The sequence below is a fragment of the Suricata suricatta genome, chromosome 11, assembly GCF_006229205.1.
Source record: "Suricata suricatta isolate VVHF042 chromosome 11, meerkat_22Aug2017_6uvM2_HiC, whole genome shotgun sequence".
NCBI classification, from domain to species: domain Eukaryota; kingdom Metazoa; phylum Chordata; class Mammalia; order Carnivora; family Herpestidae; genus Suricata; species Suricata suricatta.
The window spans coordinates 102,238,942-102,260,247 of record NC_043710.1 but is presented as its reverse complement, the minus strand read 5'-3'; the positions used below and the strand labels follow the sequence as shown (position 1 = coordinate 102,260,247).

The 21,306-nt window shown below is 44.2% G+C and overlaps 1 protein-coding gene across 2 annotated transcripts in view; it reads right to left on the bottom strand.

Moving 5' to 3' along the window:
* Positions 1-21,306, bottom strand: part of C11H11orf53 (chromosome 11 C11orf53 homolog) — a 74,341-nt gene that overhangs the window by 16,019 nt on the left and 37,016 nt on the right. For both annotated transcript variants that reach the window (XM_029914589.1, XM_029914590.1), the window contains one exon: positions 12,642-12,751. In XM_029914589.1, the coding sequence (XP_029770449.1) occupies positions 12,642-12,751 (110 nt within the window). The remainder of the gene's footprint in view (positions 1-12,641; positions 12,752-21,306) is intronic.

Sequence of the window (21,306 nt, the reverse complement as noted above, 5' to 3'; positions counted from 1 at the left end):
GGCTTGGATTGGGGTCCATTTAGAGAGACAAGTCATTTGCGGTAGATTGAATATGGTCACAGTTTCTTTGCAGCCCCTCCCATCAAGAAGTGGAGTCTGTCCCTCTATCCCTTGGGTCTAGGATGGTTTTGTAACTTTCTCTGACTAACGGGATGTAGCAGAGGTGATGCTGTGTGCACTTCAAAGTCTAGCCACCAAGAGCACTTGCAGTTTCACGTTCGCCTGCTTGAAATGCTGCCTTTATGATCTCCCCTTAAGGAAGCCAGTCTCAGCTCCTGGAGGATGAGTGACTGTGGAAGCGAATTCCAATGCTCCTGCCAACGGCGGCCGGTACCAGCTACCAGACATGTGAAGGAGGCCATCTTGGACTTCCAGCATGGCGGACCCTCCAGTAAGTGCAATGGCCTTACTAAGCCCTAGGGAACGTCCAGCCGACTCACAGAATTGTGAGAAATCAGGTGTAATTCTCATCACCCCCTAAGGTTAGGGTGGGTTCTCATGCAGCAACACGTAGCCAGGAAAAAGTAACTCATGGATTCCAATCCAAGCTAGATGGAGGTGGCATGGAGGTGAGTTGCTGCCCTGGGCAAAGGTGACTGAGCCCATTATATTGTGGGGGATATTGAGGTCCATGCACCTAGTTTCCCAGTGCAAGGTCCATGCTCTACATATTTAATTGATTTAGTAAAAATGTTTCACATGCCTACTATGCATCAGGATTGTGTAATTTCCAGAAATGAAAAGAGGGATAGAGCATGGGTTCTATTCTTAGGGAACAAACAGTTTTATAGGGAAGACAGTCGCACACGTGCATGAACGTGGCTGGGAGGACTAGCATTTCATGAATACTTACTTCGTGCCAGATTCTATCCCAGGCGCTCTACATATATGGTGTGTGTTTCATCATTTTTATTAGCGACTCATATTTCTGTGATTTATGTCTTGTGTCCTGTGCTAAATGATACATGCACATTATCATTAAATCTTCACTAATAAAATAGATTGTTGTAAGTCATTATCTCTAGACTATAGATTGGAAAACAAATGGACAGTATAAAGGACTTGTCTGAGGTTGCAAAGCTAGTAAGGGAGGTAACTTGATTTAGTGCAAGAAAGGGGTGGGGGGTGGGGTGAGCTTGAGGGTGGGGTAGGGTGAGCTGCCAGTGCTGGGGGAAGGTGACCGAACAGACTACATTGTGGGAGGTGTCCGAGTCCAGTGTTTGAGGAAGAAGGGAAATCAGCAAGCAGACAGGGCAAGGGGCATTGTGTATGGGGAGAAAAGCAAAGACGTGAATGTGAGGCTAGCATGTCACCGACATGGAAATGTGTGCAGCAAGTGTGCGTATAGGAGGCTGAAGAGAAACTGGGGAGGGTGTGGGAACCAAGTTATAAAGGGTCTGGCAGCAGGCAGTGGTCGTTTAGAAGCTCCTTAGCTGTGTAGACAGAGTGGTGGTGGTAGTCTAGGAAGTGTAATCTAGTGCTGAAAATGATGGGTCAGAAATGGTCGATGGGTGAGACCATGGGCGCTTGTAACTGAACAGAGATCCAGTGATGAGGGTCTGACGGGCTCTCCTTAGGGGCAGAGTGGCAGGCCAGCAGGTGATTTTTTATATCAAACGCTGTTTGGCTTTGTTTTAGAGCCTGCCAAGGGCTGCTCCTCACCATGTGAACCTTGAGGGCTGCTGGCCACCTGTCCCGGTTGTACCAATTCCCAAGGCTCTTTCTTTCTTTTCTTCTTTATCACCAACTCCCTCCCCCCTCATGCCTGTGTATAACGGGGGGGGGGGGGGCTGGCCCTTCTCCCTCGTACTGTACTTTGGTCAAGAAAAAAACTCCTGCGTTCTTAAATGATTGAATAGTAGGTCATGTAGGTCCAATCCTGAAGCCAATAAGAATTTGTGAGGAAGGCATATTGACAGATATATCCTTAAAAACGCTCACCATGTGTCTACAAAGCCTAGATGATGAGGGAGGATTTGTCTCACAAAGAAATGGCTCATCTGGGTTTTGCCCAGTTTGTTTTCATTATCGCCAGCCTCTGGCAAAGTAGGTACTGTGTAATCGATATAAAACGGAGGATATAAAAGGGTTAAATGATTTGCTTAAGGCCTTCAAATGTATGCAGTTACAAGGAAGACTAAAAATGTTGTTGAGATTCTTTCTTGGGGGAAGGGGATGCACTAGGAGAACATGAATTTATACATTTTTGTAATAGTGCTTGTAAATATTGAACAACGATTTTGATATTCATTGACTTGTTGGTATAGCAACTTAATTTCTTTCTAATAACGTGTCATAGAAAAATCCTGGAAGACTGCACATGAACCTCACTGTGGTGGCCCTGGGAAACAGAACAAGGCGGTGGGAAGCAGGAGAGGCAGACTTCTATCATTTACTCTATACTCTTTATTCTGTTCGAAATTTTACCATGCATTCTTTTGCAATTAAAAGAGCTAGTTAATAAAAGTTCAGGGGCACTTGGGTGGCTCAGTCGGTTAAGCATCTGACTTCGGTTCAGGTCATGATCTTACGGTTTGTGGGTTCAAGCTCTGCATTGGGCTCTGTGCTGACAGTTCAGAGTCTGGAGCCTGCTTCGGATTCTGTGTCTCCCTTTCTCTCTACCCCTCCCCGCCTCAAGCTCTGTCTCTCTCTGTCTCAAAAGTAAATAAAAACTTTTTTAAAAAGTTCAATAAGAGAATTTAGGATTCTCTTTACCATCTTTATGGTAAATCTCAAAATTAAAAAAATACACCTGTGATTCCAAGTGTCTTACATTTCTGGTGTATGTACTATTTTATGTCCTTGGGAAAGCGAACACAGTTTGGATACAATTCCAGCTCGCTGACAATTTCTTGCGATTTTACTATTAAAACTCTCCTGCTCAGCACAACATTATGCCCAGGCTGTCTCTGTAGGAAAGTGATTTCTGTTACCTAAGTTACAAAATGAAACACGTTTGGGTTTTTTTTTTTTTTTAACCTCTGGTGTGTCTTTGGAATACTATTTGTGTTTCTTCTTTTTTTAAATGTTTATTTATTTTTAATTTTTTAATGCTTTATTTATTTTTGAGAGAGTGAGTGAGGGGCAGAGAGAGAGGAAAACACAGAATCTGAAGCCTGGGAAGCAGTTCCCAAGCTCTGACAGCACAGAGCCTGACGCAGGGCTCGATCTCAGGAGCCACGAGATCATGACCTGAGCTGAAGTCAGTCGCTTAACTGACTGAGTCACCCAGGCGCCCCTTGTATTTCTGTAGCTAACCAAGAACAACAGTGGCCGTGGTGATACTCGTTGATAGATGGGCATTCTCACTGCGGCCAGAGCAGAATCTGCAGATCTGCAGCCCTTCCAGATGGACTTGCCTGACTGTTTCATTGCAACCAGATTATTTTTGCAAACTGCGTGAAAGAATCCACTGCCAGAGAATAGTTTAGATTGCAAGAGAGTTAAAAAAAAAACAAAAAACAACCCCCAGAGTACAGGACCAATAGAACAGCTGAAAAAATAAGTGGCTTGCAAAAGGTCTGCCTTTATTTTTATTATTTTAAAAAACTTTCTGCAATTGTGAAGGAGCAGGTGGTTGGGTAGGGAACGTGGAGGGTGCTGGGAATGTGGTTCAGTTCTATAAACAAGGCAGGATAGTGGGCTAATTAAAGTCAGACAATGGGCTACTTTGAAAGGCAGAGATAAAGCATCCATTCAGATGAATGCCAAGGACATAATATGTACCACTTGTATTCAAACATTTGGCATTTTGAGTTTACAAGGCATTGCCTGCTCAGAAAATGTTTTTTTTTTCCCCTTTCTTTTTTAATTCTTTCTGGGCTCAAGAAGGGGGTTGGTTGGCAATGTTAACAAACAATATGCAAAACGCTGAGCTATAAGAGTGAGCAAAAGGTGTGGGAGACACCCCCAGGGTGGACCCTGATTGCCTCGAAAACATTACAAATAAATGGATCTGTCCACTGGCAATTCAGAAAAAAGTAGCAGGGGAGTTAAATGTATTTATGAAAGAAAAACTATAGTTTTCCTAAGAGGTTTAGTAATCACCACAAAGAGAACAGGTACTTCTGAAAAATGAGAAAAATAAAACACTATCAAAGCAGGAAGACACACAGGGGGTCATCGGATGGCCATTTGCTTTGCCCAGGCCATTGAGAGCATCTTACTGAAGTCAAATCACATTGTAGGATGAGAGTTGAGATAATAAGGAGAGTTTATTTATTTATTTTGAGAGGGAGGCTCACGTTAGTACAGAGTCTGATGCGGGGCTTGAACTCACAAAACTGTGAGATCATGACTTGAGCCAAGGTTGGATGCTTAACTGACTGAGCCACCCAGGTGCCCCCAAAATAATTTTTATAGTAAATTTTAAGAAAGCAGGGAAGAGAGTCTTGCAGTTACATGTCTTCAGAGCTGGGGACCACTGTCCAAATCTTACCCTTCTTCTAACCATGGATTCAATTTAACATACACGTGCTCTGTTCTTAGATTTGACAAGACAGAGTTGCAATGACTGTGATTTCCTCCTTGAAGAAGGAGGCTGTGGCCAACTCCCTAAATTCAAAGCATGGATAATCAGCTCATAGTCTTATTGACATCTGCGTCTTTCTTTTTTTAGCTTCTTCATTGTTGTAGCACGACCATTAGGATACCAAAAAGAAGTAGCACAGATATAAATTATCCAAGTTTTAGATGGTTTGGGGAGGTATATCTTGATTAAAATTAGATTTTGATATCAGTAAAGGATTCCACTTGTCTTTAGCATGGAATACTTAAAATTGGCTTAGTGTCTAGGAAATGAGGCCATTCGTGGCCCCCTCTCTTCATCTTTTCCCATACTTTCATAAGAAGTTAAGAGCATAAGGAAGTTACCCTCCCCTTTCCTTAGTGGGTATTATATTTGTTAGGAATATGAGTATTTAGTAGAGAGTATATGCATATTTAGTGTGTAAAACTATGGGAGAATGCATGGAAACCGGAAGAGCATCTATAAGGTGGATCACCAGAGACAGCAGGCCATCTGAGCTGGTAAGCAATGCTCTGCCCTGGGCTCATGGATCCCTTTCAGCCCTCAAAAGGGAGCCGATATGGTCTCTGCCTTCTCAAGTGGGAGAAGTGACATTCTACATCCATTCCGAGGCGTAAGCCGGGGCATACCAGCTTCTCAGGCAGCTGGATAATATTAAAAAAAGAAACTGCACTTAATTGAAAGTCATAGCAGAAGAGTAAGCTATAGGGAGGAAGAAGAGGTCAGGGAGAAATGGGCTGGGTGAGGAAGGACCTAGGGATCTCTAGGAGTGCAGCAAAGGGTTCTGCAAGGTTGGCGTGGTATGCTATGACTCTGGTTCTGAAAATGTCTTCCTCTTTTTATAGAGAGGGCCAGGTGCCATGGGGAGCCCAAAGACCAGAGGTCCAGGAGTGGTGGGGAGTGCCAGGGAGGAACTATATTCTAGAAGCAAGTTCTAGGACAGAGCGAGATACAGGTTCCAGAAGGAAATGAATAACTTTTTGGGTCTAGTTCTTACTAGGATGTCTGGGTGTCACAGGAAAGGAGAGAGCTGATTCTGGTTCGGGCGGGGTGTGGCATTGTCTAAGCCATCTATAGAATCACTGCAGGGATGGGCGAATTGAGAGGGAGCAAGGTCATGACCAAGACCCAACACCATGTATAGAATCTGAAGCAGAAACCCTGAGGCAAAGTGATTATTCCAAAGTCAGTCCTTCCTTGGACCAGAGATGCAAATTAAGAAGGCAGGAGGAAGCAGCCTGACAAACTGGGTCAAGTCTAAGCTCCACCACCTTCTGCCTGATACTTAACTTTTCTCGTCTGAAAAACAGATGCGAGTGCCACTCTCTCAAGGCCACTTGGCTTCTTGTTGATAAATGACATATATTTATTATTTTTTTTAATTTTCAAATGTTTATTCACTTTTGAAAGAGAGAGAAAGAGCACAAGTGGGAAGAAAGAGAGGGAGACATAGAATCCGAAGCAGCTCCAGGCTCTGAGCTGTCTGCCAAGTCCAACACGGGGCTTGAACTCATGGACCACGAGATCATGACCTGAGCTGAAGTTGGATGCTTAACCGACTGAGCCACCCAGGCACCCTGATGACATATATTTTAAAGTATATAAATGAAATTATTTAAAAGTCTAGCAGTAAATGATAACTATCATTACAAAGATTTCTTAATTCTTATCTACCCCAGAGAGAGTTGAGGTGACAGAGGAGGTCTTTGAAGTCACCTCAACTGTCTCACCCATACTGATCTTTGACTAGATATTAAAGTTAGTGTCAGAACATTTGCACTGCGCATAACTGGTCTTGTGCTTTACATGACTTTTCTGTTCCCCAATCCCTTGCAAACTCAACTTGAAAAGCTCTACTTGAACTACAGGAAAGGAGATGTATCATTCTCAGAACAAAGAGGAGTTCAGCTTGGCCTTGGAAGTTGGGGAGAGGGTTGTCGGTGGTGGGACATGTCCGAGGTCAGGAAAAGCTATCAAGTCGAACTGAATACTGAAATGAGAAAAATCTAACCCTCCACTTGTGTTCACAAGGACACTGAGGCCCAGAGAGAAGAAAGGAATTCCCATGACCCCTGAGAGCCAGAAGGTGGGGTTGAAATAGACTGAGGAGGGAACTTTTCTGTTTTGATATAGAAGAGATGTCTTGTTTTCCAAAGCTTCAGAGAAACCAGAGACATCTTGAGATGCTATCATAAACAGCTGCCAAATGCATATATATATATATATATGTATTTTTTTAACATTTCATAAGAAATCCAAATGCAAATCACAGATATGGACATCCCAATGTTTATATTCAGTGGTAACTGAAGTGTGTGTGTGATTGGCACCGCAAAATGGATATGTAACTAAACAAACCTCTAACTACCAGTCTTGACAGAAAGGCAGACAGTTGTCATGGATGGAACTAGGCAATACACATCTGTCTCACAGTTAGGGGTTCACCATCTCTCCATAAAGATCAAACGGTTCCAATTACTCTATGCCATAAATGCACGATACACCACCCATTTACCTTCTGTTACTCCAAGTTTTTCACTGATATGTACTATTGTCAGATTTCTTCCTGTGTTTACAATGTTTTCCTTCCAGGAATAATGAGGACATATTGTTAACCAAGACATCCAGCTGACAATATGGCCTTATCCTCTGTGTTCTTGGCATGGAAAAGAAAACCAAAACAATTATACGTAGTTATGATGTGGAAAGCAAACATTCAAGGTGGATGTAAAAGAATCACAAGTGGAAGCAGTTACCTTTTGGTCTGTATATGCAGAACACATAGAATTCAAAGCTGGTATAATCCAATCCATTTCCTACTTGGGGTATATCTCCTTGGGATACATCTCCAAATCAGAAATCTTCGTATGTTTTCCCCTCATGTTTATGTAGAATATTAATTTAAAATAACCTTCATATCTATTTCCTTATTGGTCCTCACTATAGCATTTTTTGATGAATGAGCAAGAGAGCTATTAACGTGTCCATAAATCAATAAAATAGACTAAACAGCAGACCCTGATCCCAGGCTGTTCATAATCTCTTCCAAACTGCCTCATAAACCCCCATTCTGCTGCACGAATTTTACTGCAAACTGATCTCTGCTTCCTATGTTGGTAAGTTAAAATTTTCCCCTCATGCCAGCTGTTATGTACTCAATGATTTTAAATGAATCTTTATGACAGCTTAAGAAAAACTTGATTAGAAAGCTCAATAGCCAGCAAATTGTTCACTGGATTTCAAAGCAAAATGAAAAATTGTGGCTATGAGCTTCACTACGTCTTCTTGTTAAATCCTTTTTTCCTGTACTATAAATAACTGAGAGTTAACTGAATTTTGAGATGTTATTAAAGTTTTTCAATGATTTGCTTTTATGAAACTCAAGTGAAATAGTGTAATTGAAAAAACATGCAAGAAAAACTGACATCAAAAGTCTCATTATATATATATATATATATATATATATATATGTATTAGATGTGGGTGAATGGCTCAGAGTTTAAATATTCTGCTAGAAAATGTAGGAGTGTCATAAAGGATAAGCCAGAAAATTTTGAGAAAGAAAAAGAAAAACCATTATTTAAAAACAGATGTCCACAGTAATAGTGTGAAACCACAGGATCATGGCTACGATGTATTGAAATGGTTTTAAGTCTCATCTTTGGTGAAAATCTCTTTGGCGAAAGGAATTTTTTTCTCTTTGATTCTACTGCAAAGATGTGAGAAACAGTAAGACATTTCATGGCATCAAAAACAGATGTCCTTGAAGGAAGTTGCGGTAGCGACAAAGTGCCGTCACCAAGAAAAGAGCACCAATTTGGGCATTGGATGGATACTTCCTACAGGAAACTTATCCAGAGGGAAGTAGCTTTCATTATATACGTGCATTAGCTTCCTAGGTCTGTGGTAACAAATTACCACAACCTGGGTGGCTTAAAAAGACAGAAATGTCTATCGGTTCTAGAGGCCAGAAGCCCAACTCAACGTGTTGCTAGGGCCATGCACGTAGGACTCCAGGGGGGAGCCCACTCTTGCCCTCTTCCAGCTTTTGGTGGCACCCACATTCCTTGGCTTGTGGCTGCCTGACTCCAGCCTCCGCCTCCTGACCCACCGCCTCTTGCTCTTTTGTGTGCCTTCTCCTCTGTGTGTGTCTCTCTCAAACCCTCTCTTGGGAGGGTGCATGGGATTGCATTCAGGGTGATGCAAGGCAAAGTCTACTTGGATAATCTTGAGTAAGTGCCTTCTCTTAAGACCCTTAATCACATATTTTGCCATCTACAGTAACATTCACAAGTTCCAAGGTTTTGATGTGAGATCCTCGTGGGGGGTTGGGGTGGGGGGAGAGGTGTCCATTTTTTGGCCTAGCACACACTGTATGGTGAAACTGCACGGTAGGGTCTCCAACCTCCTCAAGTTAGCCTCTGACTGGTTACTACCCATGCTGTCAGTAGCCAAGTTTGAACATGGCCTTGTTAGGATGGCTTCCCTACCCGAACTTATTCAAGATATTCAGACCATGGTTGCCGACTGCACTGGCATGAAAAAGAGAAGGTAGATTCAGGACCATCCATGCAATTAGGGCCCCAAGTGCCCACCAGCAGCTTGATTATCCATGATTCCTGCTTGTCGGGTTAGCATTTGCAACAGGGACAGAAATAGGCCCTCCGAGGAATACGGTGTCTTTCTTGCGGTACACAGATATTCTAGAATGGTGGCTAGCAGTGTGGACAGTAAAATCAATTCATGGAGGTACCTTGAGCCCCAATAACCGTATTTTAGGAATATATGCATTTAATCACCCAGACTTAACATGGCATTGGAGTCGAGGATAAGAATAAGACACTAGTGTTGAGATCCAGGTAAAAATACATGTGAACCCGTAGACAAGACTAAGTTTATGTTCATGTGGCCTATGCACTTGGTGCCCGAGAGTAACTACCAGAGTTAGGGCAGGTTTGCACCTTTCTTGTCCTAGAAGTTCTTTCTCCGTGATATTTTTTCCAATATTTTGATTTACCTTGTTTGCATGTGCTATGGTCTGAATGTTTGTGTCCTTCCAAAACTCGTATGTTGAAATCCTAATGCCTGGTGTGAGGGTATTAACAACCGGGAGGTGGGTAGGTCGTGAGGGTGGGGCCCTTGTGAATGGGATCAGGGCCCTTATAAAAGAGCCCCCAGAGATCTCCTTCACCCTTCCTCCACGTGAGGGCACGATCAGAAGTCAGCAGTCTGAACCCAGAAGAGGGTCCTCCCCAGAGCCCAGTCACCCTGGCACCAAGAACTTGGACTCCCAGCCTCCAGAGCTCTGAGAGATAAAAGCTTGCTGTTGATAAGCCACCCAGGCTGTGGTATTTGTTATCATAGCCTACAATGATGCTCCAAATGGATGTCATTGTAACCACTGTATTGTAAATGATGGAAAATAATTGCATATGTTAAAAAAATAGTGTTATATTCTAAAAAAAAAAATAATAATGTTATCATAGCCTAATTGGACCAAGACAGCATGAGTCAGGGACTGTTCCACCCCAGTTCCCAGCAATCTGATCTGTCCCTTTAAATGTAGGATTGGGAGCCAGAAGACCTGCTACTTGCTAACTGTGAAGCCTGAGAGCAATCACTTCCCATTGTCTCTTTTCCTCCTCAATGTTTCCATCTGTACTGTGTGAATATCAGTCTCACAGAGTTAGTGTGTCTATCCAATGGGACGACACATGAGAAGGAGCCCTGTAAACTGTACTGTAGTCTCCCCACCATGTGCTTTAGTCTGGTGCTTGATTATATGGTCATATATATATACATACATACATATATTTAAATGACTATTTATTTTGAGAGAGAGCACAATCAAGTGGGGAGGGGCAGAGAAAAAGGAGAGAGAGAGAGAATCCCAAGCAGGCTCCACGCTGTCAGCATGGAGCATGAGGGGGCTCAAACTCATGAATCAAGACATCGTAACCTGAGCCGAAATCAAGAGTCAGAGGCTTAATAGACTGAGCCGCCCAGGCTCCCCTGGTCTTATATTTTTAAAATGGATACACAAATTTTCTTCTCTACCAGCTTATTTGGTGTTTAATGTTGTAGAGCATGTATTATGTGTTTCTTGTATCATTTTCACTCTAACACTTTCAGTGTCACAGGACCAACAGCAATAGCTCAGCAAATTGTAATCTGGGTAGAGATATGAACCTTGGCTGTGAATGAACCTCAGCTCTTTGCTCTATGGTAAAGTTCTCAAACTCTGATGTGCAAAGAAATTGGCCGATGGGCAGGTTGAAAAAGACTAATCTTTGGCTCCCGTTCAAAATCTCTGCATTAGTACACATGGGAGGGACCAGGAATCTGCGTTTTAAAATAAAACCAAACAATGTGGTTTATTATGAATTATGTTTATATTGTTATATCTCTGAAAGAGTAAAAGCATCAAAAATTAAAGAAAACATACTATTTGACAGTCACAGACCTTGAGCAAAAGTTGCTAGGTCATTTTTAAAAAGAAGAATGTATTTATATATACCATTTGGAAAATTGTGCTTTCTTGTCTTTTTCTGTAATTCTGTCTGGGATAGTGCCTTATCTTTGTATGTATGTACTGATGGTGATGCTAAGGAGTGAGTTAGAGCCTCACTCACACAGATATAGTATCTGCTCCTTGACTGTGTCTTTAATATCATTGTGATTCCTGTCTTCCCAATGCCTAGAACCTCTATTAGATTTCACAATTCTGGCTACAGCTGTGGCCGAGAAACCCACGTTACTTCCACGAAGCTGTGGTTCATATAGATTAGACTCTGAATTCCCCCCCCCCCATCTCTGTTCCTTTCTTGAGACGAAATTGGCATGGATGTCTGTAACACGCACCCCGGATGACTCTGAGCAGCCACTGAAAAGCACTGTACTAGGAATAGACAAGGAGCTAATTATTTCGACTTTCTTTTCATCCGCTAAGCTCCATTTGTTGCACTAGAAGAGAGGAGGTAGTTTAAAATAAACGAAGACAGAAGATGTGCTTTGAGAGTGCTTGGATGGGAGGATATAGAACCTGGACTTGGTTCATTTGAAACACGTCCCAGAAGTTTGATGGTGGAGCAGTGTTGGACGCAGTGCCGGTATCCTGAGCAGCCACGCAGGACGGACAGGTGCCCATGTGTACCAGTCCCCGTGCTGGCTGCTGTACGTGGTCACCACACTGGCTCTTATGTCCTGCACCCAGCAATGCACGACAGAGGCCTGACATTCACGTTGTTACATTTTACCGCCAACTAAGTGATTACAAACCCATCTTGCTAGCTACCTGCTATTTCTACTCTAGAAGCATTTTTGGAGATCTGGGTGCAACTACTTAAACATTTTAAGCACAGGGTGGAGTTATTTATGAAGACGCGGATGGCAGATAGAGAGGTTTTGGCCTTAAGACACTCTAACTAGGATATTTCCATCTGATTTTGCATGCTACAGGGAGGATATTTCTAGGTTGTCCCTATCAGATTTAGAATAACACGTTGATGAAGATTACCATTATCCCCACCAGCTGAGCCTTTGTGAATTCATGACTGGGAGAAGTGAAAAGTCAGGACATTTCATCCACTCTTTGCCATTTGCTAAGGCAGCCAGCCAATAAGTTCACATAGCTCTCCAAGTGCTTGCTTGTAGATTGACACTTGTACCCCAATATATTTTTTTAATAGTTATTTTTGAGAGACAGAGAGAGACAGAGCAGGAGCAGGGCAGTGGCAGAGAGAGAGGGAGACACAGAATCTGAAGCAGGCTCCAGGCTCTGAGCTGTCAGCACAGAGCCTGACGCGGGGCTTGAGCCCACGAACCGTGAGATCATGACCTGAGCCGAAGTGGGACACTTAACCTACTGAGCACCCAGGCGCCCCAACAATATTAATAGTAATAATTATACAGTATGTGCCAGGTAAATGAGGGCTTTGCCATTGAGAATATGAGACTTAAGAGGGGAGAGCTGATATCTGGATAAGGGAGAGGGGAGATACTATCTTTAAAATACTATCAGATGCCACTTACGACCTGACGCAAAAGTTAGATTTGCATGATTCAGTTTGCGGAGACCCCCAAAGACTTCAGAATGAATTAAATCAAGACTTACATTAAATCTTGAGTTACTTGTCTGCCTGGATCGTTTTTCTGCCAGTAGGTCTTTGACCGTGTGCTTCACTCTCACGCCTTGATACACCCGCTTGCTGTAGTCTCCTGGGACTTAAACAAATGGAACAGTAGTGATCAGTTGTGGATGGGGTAAGAGGTTAACCTCCCCAGGGATGCATTCAAGGCTGACAATTGTGATGCTATTTGTTCACTGGAACAAGAGACTTCTTGAATTTGCAGTGGCCTCAATAGAAGTCATTTAGTCTTCCTTCTGTGATAGAAACTCATCCAAGCTCTGCGCAAATAGAAAAAGCCCCCCACTATTCCGTCTTCTATACAACAGCTCTTCAAAGTGTCCTCTTGTTTGTATGCTGACTCGTCAAGATTTATTCCAGGAAGGCTCACGATTTATGCTTTAATCACAAGATGGGAATCAGATGCAACTTACGACCTGACGCAAAAGTTAGATTTGCATGATTCAGTTTGCGGAGTGACAGTATTCTTGCCATGTCGTATTTCTACCTGATGTGGGTGAGCAGATCACCTGGGCTGTTTCCAGGTTGGGTTCCTGAGAAGAAAGTCATCTGTTCTTGTTTACTGCACTACATTAAGCAGTTTTTATTTTTGAAAGTACAGTCTTTCGACATGGGGAGTTGCTGCTTTGAAACTAGGTCAAGGATAAGGAAAGAGTCATTCATTCATTTAACAAATATTTATTGAGCACTTACTACATGCACCGACTGAACAGATTATAGTGCTCAGTAATTTACCCACATTATTTCACCTGAGCCATTTTATAAATGAAGAACCTGAAGTCTGGGGCTCAGTTATTGGCCAAGGTCTCAGAGCTGCTAATGAGTAGGAAGAGCTGGGATCCAAATGTGGGTCAGACTGTAGCTCTAACAACTGGAAAAACTGGCTGTTTTTTTTTTTTTTCTTTTTACCAGGAAGAAATTACAGAGAGATAACAGACTGTAGAGAAAAATGTCTCCCCAAGGCTCTGAAATTGGCAACATTGTTTCTAGGGATAGTGAGTTCCTTGTTAGTCAGAATAGTCCAGCCTTAAGCGAAACTGTTTAGGCAATTCGAGAATATTCAAGCAATACATAGTAGTTAAACTGCAGGAATCAGAAGATATTTTGTTAACTCTGAAATCATTGTTTTATTGTAGGATGGATAGTTTCAGTTCATTTGAACCGACCCGTTGCTGGCGTGTTAGCAACTTCACGTTGCTGGCGGGTTAGCAACTTCACCTGGTGCAGATTCCAGCATCAGTGCACGGCAGGATGTCTCCCGAGCACACGTGTCTGCATATCTCCAAAACCAGTCTCTAATCTGGCTAAATGTGTAGATAATCTAGGATGTATTTATTTGACTTAGAAGCCAAATCTCACTACAAGGAGAATAAAAGGAAGAAAGGAAAAAAAACCACCCAAACCGGAAGCAGAGCGACCCGACGGATGGAGGCGGGCCCAACAGGCAGTGCCCACCTGATCACTGAACTTGGACAAACACAACCCCCCAGCCCCGTCTTCCTTGTCTGCAAAATCTCTTTGCAGCATTTTGTAAGACAGGCATCTGAAAATACGCCAAAGTATCAAGTTTTATACAAAATGCCTGTACAAATTAAGAGGAAAGAAATCTAGGTCCCAAAGCAATGTACTATTTAGTTTAAATGAGGCCACCACATAGATCTGATTTCAGCAAAATAAAGTTATTTGAATGGTCTTTTCGGTGTAATTTTGACAGTCCTAATTTTGGTCTCCGTATCTTTTAATTAAAGAGGCTTCAAGTACTTCTTTCAAATCAGCCTCCAATTTAAAATTTGATGACTTCACGTTTGTTCCAAAGGAATCTAAATGCTGATTCTAGAATGTATGTGATACCTTCACGTTTGGAAAAGTCTAAGGCTACATTTCCTCATCAATGATGCATTGAAGTATTTCCTGTGTCCAGCACCCCATCAGAGCTGGGGATGCAAAAGAATTTGCTGTCTAGTGGGAGGAGACAGAAGCTCAAAAAATAATTTTAATGCAAATGTACAAAGAGCAACAGGGGAATCACACCTAGGATATTCAGAAAAACACGGATGTCAATTCCTTACGAGAATGGGGAGGGACACAGCACAAGGCAGAGGGATCCTACGTGGTGACAGGGAAGTGGGCAAGAACATTCCAGACACTGAAGACCACAGGGGCAAAGTCCTGGAGGCAGGAACAGAGCAAGGTGTGTGTGTGGGGGGTGGGGGGAGGCCGGGAGAGGAAAGAAACAGCCTCAGTCATGAAGTTTCTGGTGGGCAAAGGAGTTTGGACTTCATCCTTCAGCCATGAGTCAAAGGAGGCTTTTAAGCAAGGGAGCAGAATGGTTAGATTTGCATTTCAGATAGACTTTGCTGGCAGCTGTGTGGAGGGTGGATTTAAGAATCACAAAGCCACAGGGAGATCAGTCAGGAGGCTCTAGAAGAATTCAGGCAGGAGATAATGGGGCCTGAGTAGTGGTCGATAGGAGGGCAAGGAGCAGACACTGGAAAATTAGTTTGGAGTGGGAGAGAAAGAAAAGGGAAGATTTAAGGATGATTCTCGGGTTTCCCCCACGGGACTGGCCTGGGTACATAAGCTTCGGAGCCATCATGACGTAGCGGGTAAAGAAATCAGGAAAGAGGATGGAATTGCTGGGGTGTGTGTGTGTGGGGGGGGGGTGTTTGAAAGGTAGAGCAGAATGACGGCACACACAGAAACAATACCATGTGTCCTAGACGTCACATGAGCAGACCAGGCTGCTCCCAGGGCCCGAAAGCATCGATATCTTGGAAACTTCTAGAATCCCCATTCCTGACATACCGTTTGGGAAGCTCCGGGCTGAATGGTTCCAGACAGAAGCCTGGGGAGCATCCACATTTGAAGTGTGGTCAGAGGAGAAAGAGGGACGTGAAGAAGAGTATAATGAAGGGGGACATAGTTGGAGAGCAACCAGGAAGAGCCCGGGGAACAAGCCGTCACAGAATTCAGGGCGAGAGACTTCAGGAGAGAGGGACAAAGCAGGAAAGGCAGCAGAATGGTCCAGGAAGATGGGACAGCAGGACAGCCGCTGCCTTCAATTCGGGGCGTGGCGTCAAGCTTAGGAGAGAAACTCTGCTAGAGAAGCTAGAAGCCAGATGATAGTGTCAAAGCCCAGACGGGGATGGAGATTTCTTCTTGAAGCCTGAGTGAGCAAGGGAAGGAGGAGGTGGGTGATAACTGGAGAGAAATTCAAGGCCGAGGAGAGGTTTGCTTGTGTTTTTATGTCCCTATACTTGCGTGTGGCAGAGATTTGAGGATATTTGAGTAGGTCCGAGGAAGGGAGGGACGATTTAGGACAAAGGGAGAAAATGATGGTGGAGGCTGAAGAGGAAGCAAGAAGTTGGGGTGAGGGCAGGAGTTGGCTCTCAACCCCTGAGGCTGGGACAAAGAAAGGCCAGCGAGGGCTGGTGGCTGAGACAGCTCAGTGCCCAGGGGAGCCGCCTGGGGCAGGGCGGTGACTCAGGCACCAGCGGTCCCAACAAGGCAGGGGGCGTAGTGAGCATGCGCCCCAGGGATCCTCAAGGTGTGACCCCCGGACCAGCACGGCCCGCACCGCTCGGAACTTGCTCGATGTGCAGATTCTCACGCCCCTGCTCCAGATGTACTGACTCAGAAACTTTAGGGCTGGGGCTCAGCAAGTCATGTTTTCATAAGCCCTCCAGGTGATCTTGATGTTTCTGAAGTTTGAGAATCACAGGTAGACATAACAGTAAGGACTTTACAGTGCCCCTGTTGGGGAGGGGGTGCAACCGGAGGTATTCGTGTTTTCCTGCTGAGAGACGGTGGGAACATCTGGAGATTAGCAGGGGAGTGGACACAGGTCTGAGAAAGAGGAGGGGTGGGGCCGCAGGGGTCCTGCCTGGACCCTCCGAGGGCTCGCTTCACTGTTCCCAGAAGGGCTTTTCAATCGCTGATTTCAATCTGCTTCATCAATTTGTGCTTTATGTGTTTGCCAAAAAGCCTAGAAGGAATATGCCTATTTTAAATAAGGTCAACAAATAACCACATGGTAATTAGTAGAGGGAGAAAGTTCACGAGACGGCAAATAAACAGATCAAAACTTCTGAAGTTTTGTCATAAACAGTCAGTCTGACACACCAGTTGGCACGGCTCAGGGCGACGTACAAGCCAAACGCCACAGGGGATGCAAGAGAAGTTAGAACATACAGCAGATGTCCTCAAAGAGATCTCGTCTTTGTGAGGGAGATGAGATCTTCGCATGTGAAAGAGTGGGGGGGAGCACACTGGGTGGTCGGTGACAGTTCTGTGGGAAGGGACATGATTCAGGTGGGACTTGCTTGCCGTTGGGTTAGGGGCGGGAGAAAGATCCTGGCAGCAGGCACGGCATGAGTGAACACAGAAGCAGGGGGGAACGAGGCAGGTGTACACAGGGTGAGGAGCCGGTGTAATGGGGGTTCACGCCATCTCCGTGTGGATGAACTTCAAATGGATGTGCTTTAGCCCAGACCCACCCGGCCCGGACTTTAGACTTGGACGTCCGTCTTCACACGGATGTGCGGTGGACGTCGGAAACCCCACATGCCCAAACCTGAACTCCATCCCCTCCTCCACGTTTGCTTTGTCTGGAGACCTCCCTTGTCTCAGCCGATGGCAGTGCCATGCTGCTGGCTACTCAGTCCCAAAGCTATAGGCACCCGCCCCCACCCCCTCGCACACTGTCTTTGAGGAACTCATGATGCCAAGGACTTTCCCCCACCTCCACCACTACTGCCCTGTCATCTGTCATGTGGATCACGGCGGGAGCCTTCAGCACCCTTCACCCCCAGTGTCCCCGTCTATTTGCAACCTAGGAGCCCGAGTGATCCTTGAAAAAAGAAAGCACAACAGTGTCACTTCTCTTCTCAAAATCATACTGAAATGGCCCCCAGAGTAAAAGCCAAAGTCTTTAGAATGGCCTCCCACAGCCTTGTTGCACGGTACCTGCGATCTTACCTCCTAATACTCTCCCCTTCTCACCGGACTCCCATCAGTCTCTGAAATGCACCAAGCACAGCACTTCTGCCTCAGGACCTTTGCACTGGCTGTCTGCGCTCCCTGGATTATTCTTCCCCCAGTTGCCCACATGATTACACGCCCATGTTCCCTTCACATCTTGGCTTAAATGTCATCGCTTCAATGAGAACATATTTAGAGTTGCATGTTTTCCATAAAACATCCCTATCTGCTTCACTCCATTTTACCTTTTCTTTCTATGTAGTGCTTGTCACTTTACAATGACCTAGATAATTTCCTTATGATCAGGTTTGTTGCTTGCTGCTGTCTGCTCTTTGCTAGAATGTAAACTCCATGAAGGTGGGGATATTTGCTTGTTTTTCACTCACTGAAACATCTGACGTGCCAATGCCTGAATGGTGCCTGGCACATGGTAAACTTTCTTAATTATTTGTTGAAAGCATCCTGTTTTTTGGAGCAGGGCAGAAGGTGGTGAGATTAATGGACATGATAAAGTATGAAAAAGTATACTTTATGTTGTAGGTGATGGAAACCACTCAGCCTTCTGAACAGGAGAGTCTTGTGACTTGATCATTTTGGGAGAAGATTTGGAATACCATTTTGGAAGATTAATCTGCAGATAGAGCCTAGGACGGGTTGAGGGCAAGGAATCACAGAGGATGGGAAAAGGTAAAATAGAGGCTAGCCAGAGACAGTGGAAATGACAAGGAAAAGAAAGATTTAAGAGAACTTTCAAGAGAAAATACACACACGTGCACATATATGTACGTACAACACACGTGCACATACATGTACGTACACACATGCATTCGCACAGTAAAAAAAAAAGACCACCGGGATGAAGAAGAGAAATCAGAGAGAAGAGAATCAGTTTTAATGGGGAAATGAGTTCAGTTATGAACACATTGACTTCGAGGTTGTGCTGGCATAATCAAACTAAAACACCCATGGAGAAGACAATGGCGTTGACCAGAACTTCTAAGTCCCACCTTTAACCTTATGGGAATGAAAACTACAAAAAAAAAAAAAAAAGGGCTCAAAAGAAGACCTTGTGGCAACAGGAGATGAGGTATCCAGACACTGAGCCTCGGAAGCCCTGCGGTTCTGATGCCCAGGGGTCCGCGGGGGACAAGGAAGGGAGGAGAGGTCAGAAATGAAGCCACCTGAGTGGCTCAGTCAGTTAAGCATCCAACTTCAGCTCAGGTCACGATCGCACGGTTCATGAGTTCGAGCCTCGCATCAAGCTCTGTGCTGACAGCTCAGGGCCTGGAGCCTGCTTTCAATTTTGTGACTCCCTCTCTCTGCTCCTCCCCTGCTCATGCTCTGTTTCTCTCTCTCAAAAAGTAAATAAACATTAAAAAATTTTTTTAAGAGGAGAAATGAGGGTATGTAATGTATCAGTGTCAGCATCAAGGAAGTGTAAAAAGCTGGAGCACAAAGAAAGGAGTAACCGTCGGCATCAAGAATCTAGCTGGGGTGTCTGGTGGCTCATTTGGTTAAGGGTCTGACTTTGGCTCAGGTCATGATCCCACAGTTCGTGGGTTTGAGCCCTGTGTCGGGCTCTGTGCAGACATCTCAGAGCCTGGAGCCTGCTTCTGATTCTGTGTCTCCCTCTCTCTCTTTGTCCCTCCCCTGTTCATGTTCTGTTTCTTTCTGTCTCTGAAAGGTGAATAAATGTTAAAAAAAGAAAAAAGAATCTGGCACCTAGTACATGATCAATAAATACGTGTGGAGTAAATAAAACTTTAGAGCAAAGTGAAGGCACAGAAGGCCATAATTGGAAAGGTAAAGATTTTCAGAATGTGGGAGACAGCATTTTCATGAGTCGGGGGATGAAAACCCTGTTGCTAGGGCTTCACAAGGGCCCCGGGGGTAAGGGGACAGGACACAGGGGCTGAGCCCTGCTCTGAAGCAGTGCTACAAAAAAGCCAATACTTACACCTGACACAGCACAAAAAGTGACCTCATGTAATTTTTTTTTTTTTAACTTGAGCAGGGGAGGGTCAGAGAGAGAGAGGGAGACACAGAATCGGAAGCAGGCTCCAGGCGCCGAGCTGTCAGCACAGAGCCTGACTCAGGGCTCGAACTCATGAACCGTGCGATCGTGACCTGAGCTGAAGTTGGATGCTCAACAGACTGAACCACCCAGGTGCCCCTCAAATAAGGTTTAATTAAGCAATGGAACCTGGTACAATTTCTTTAAACTGTCACCTGGAGTTTCTTTATGTTTTGAGGATTCTGGAAAGTTCTAACCATTCCTACCCTCCCTTTTTACAGAGGAGGTAAACATGCCATCCGTCTTCCTTCTCCCAAACAGCCTCCCCTGTGCATTGTCTATTTAAAGAATCCACACCTGCATAAACCAGGAGATGCCTGAGAGTTTTTATTCAAATACCCTAGATACAAACTTGCATTCAGATCAGTTGTTGAGAGAACAAAGGCCCGTGTTTCCGGACAGAAAGCACAAACAAAGTTATTACCAAGAATCAATTTATCCTTTAGAATTTGGAAAATAATTTTTTTCGTGTTGCCGTATTGTGATTATGGACATGCAGCGAGTTGCCTGAGTCACGTCCTCTCCTCACTGCGCTTTATTTCGGTAAAGAATTTGGCCCGTAGTGCACTTGATGGTGCTGTCGCTTTAAAAATGTTTTTGAAAATTAAATTTAATGTTTTCTTCATGAAAACAACCACGTATATTCTGAAGGTGACGATTTAAAATGTAGCTGATTCCGAAACAACTTTTCGTTCAAATACATTTACGGTGTTTATTTGAAGTAAACACCAGGTTATTTGACTATTTTGGTAACACCTGTCTGGAAGACACTGCTTTCTGTAAGCAGGGGCTTGTTTTCTAGAGTAAGGGAGTAGAGATCTCTTCAAACAAACCACCGAAAAAGAATAAAACAGAAAACCATCCCATAACTTAAGGAAAGAACAATTCATATTTTGTGTTCTATCATTTGGCGGTGGAAAAATTAAGATAATAGATGGTGGGCTCACACTGCTCACTCAAGATGGATTAGAATAAACATCCTGGGGAAACACAAATCAAAGCCACACTGAGATAGCACCTCACGCCGGTCAGAGCGGCTAAAATGAACAAATCAAGAGACTATAGATGCTGGCGAGGGTGTGGAGAGACGGACACCCTCCTACACTGCTGGTGGGAATGCCAACTGGTGCAGCCACTCTGGAAAACAGTATGGAGGCTCCTCAAAAACTATCCATATGCCTTATGACCCAGCAATAGCACTGTTGGGGATTTACCCAAAGGATACAGAAGTGCTGATGCATAGGGGCACATGTACTCCAATGTTCATAGCAGCACTGTCAACAATAGCCAAAACATGGAAAGAGCCTAAATGCCCATCACCTGATGAGTGGATCAAGAAGATGTGGTATATATACACAATGGAGTACTGCATGGCAATGAGAAAGAATGAGATCTGGCCATTTGTAGGAAAGTGGATGGACCTTGAGGGTGTCATGCTGAGTGAAATAAGTCAGGTGGAGAAGGACAGATACCATATGTTTGCACTCAGGTCTAACAGGAAAACAGGAGAAACCTAATGGAGGACCAGGGGGAGGGGAAGAGGGAAAGAGAGTTGGGGAGAGAGAGGGATGCAAAAT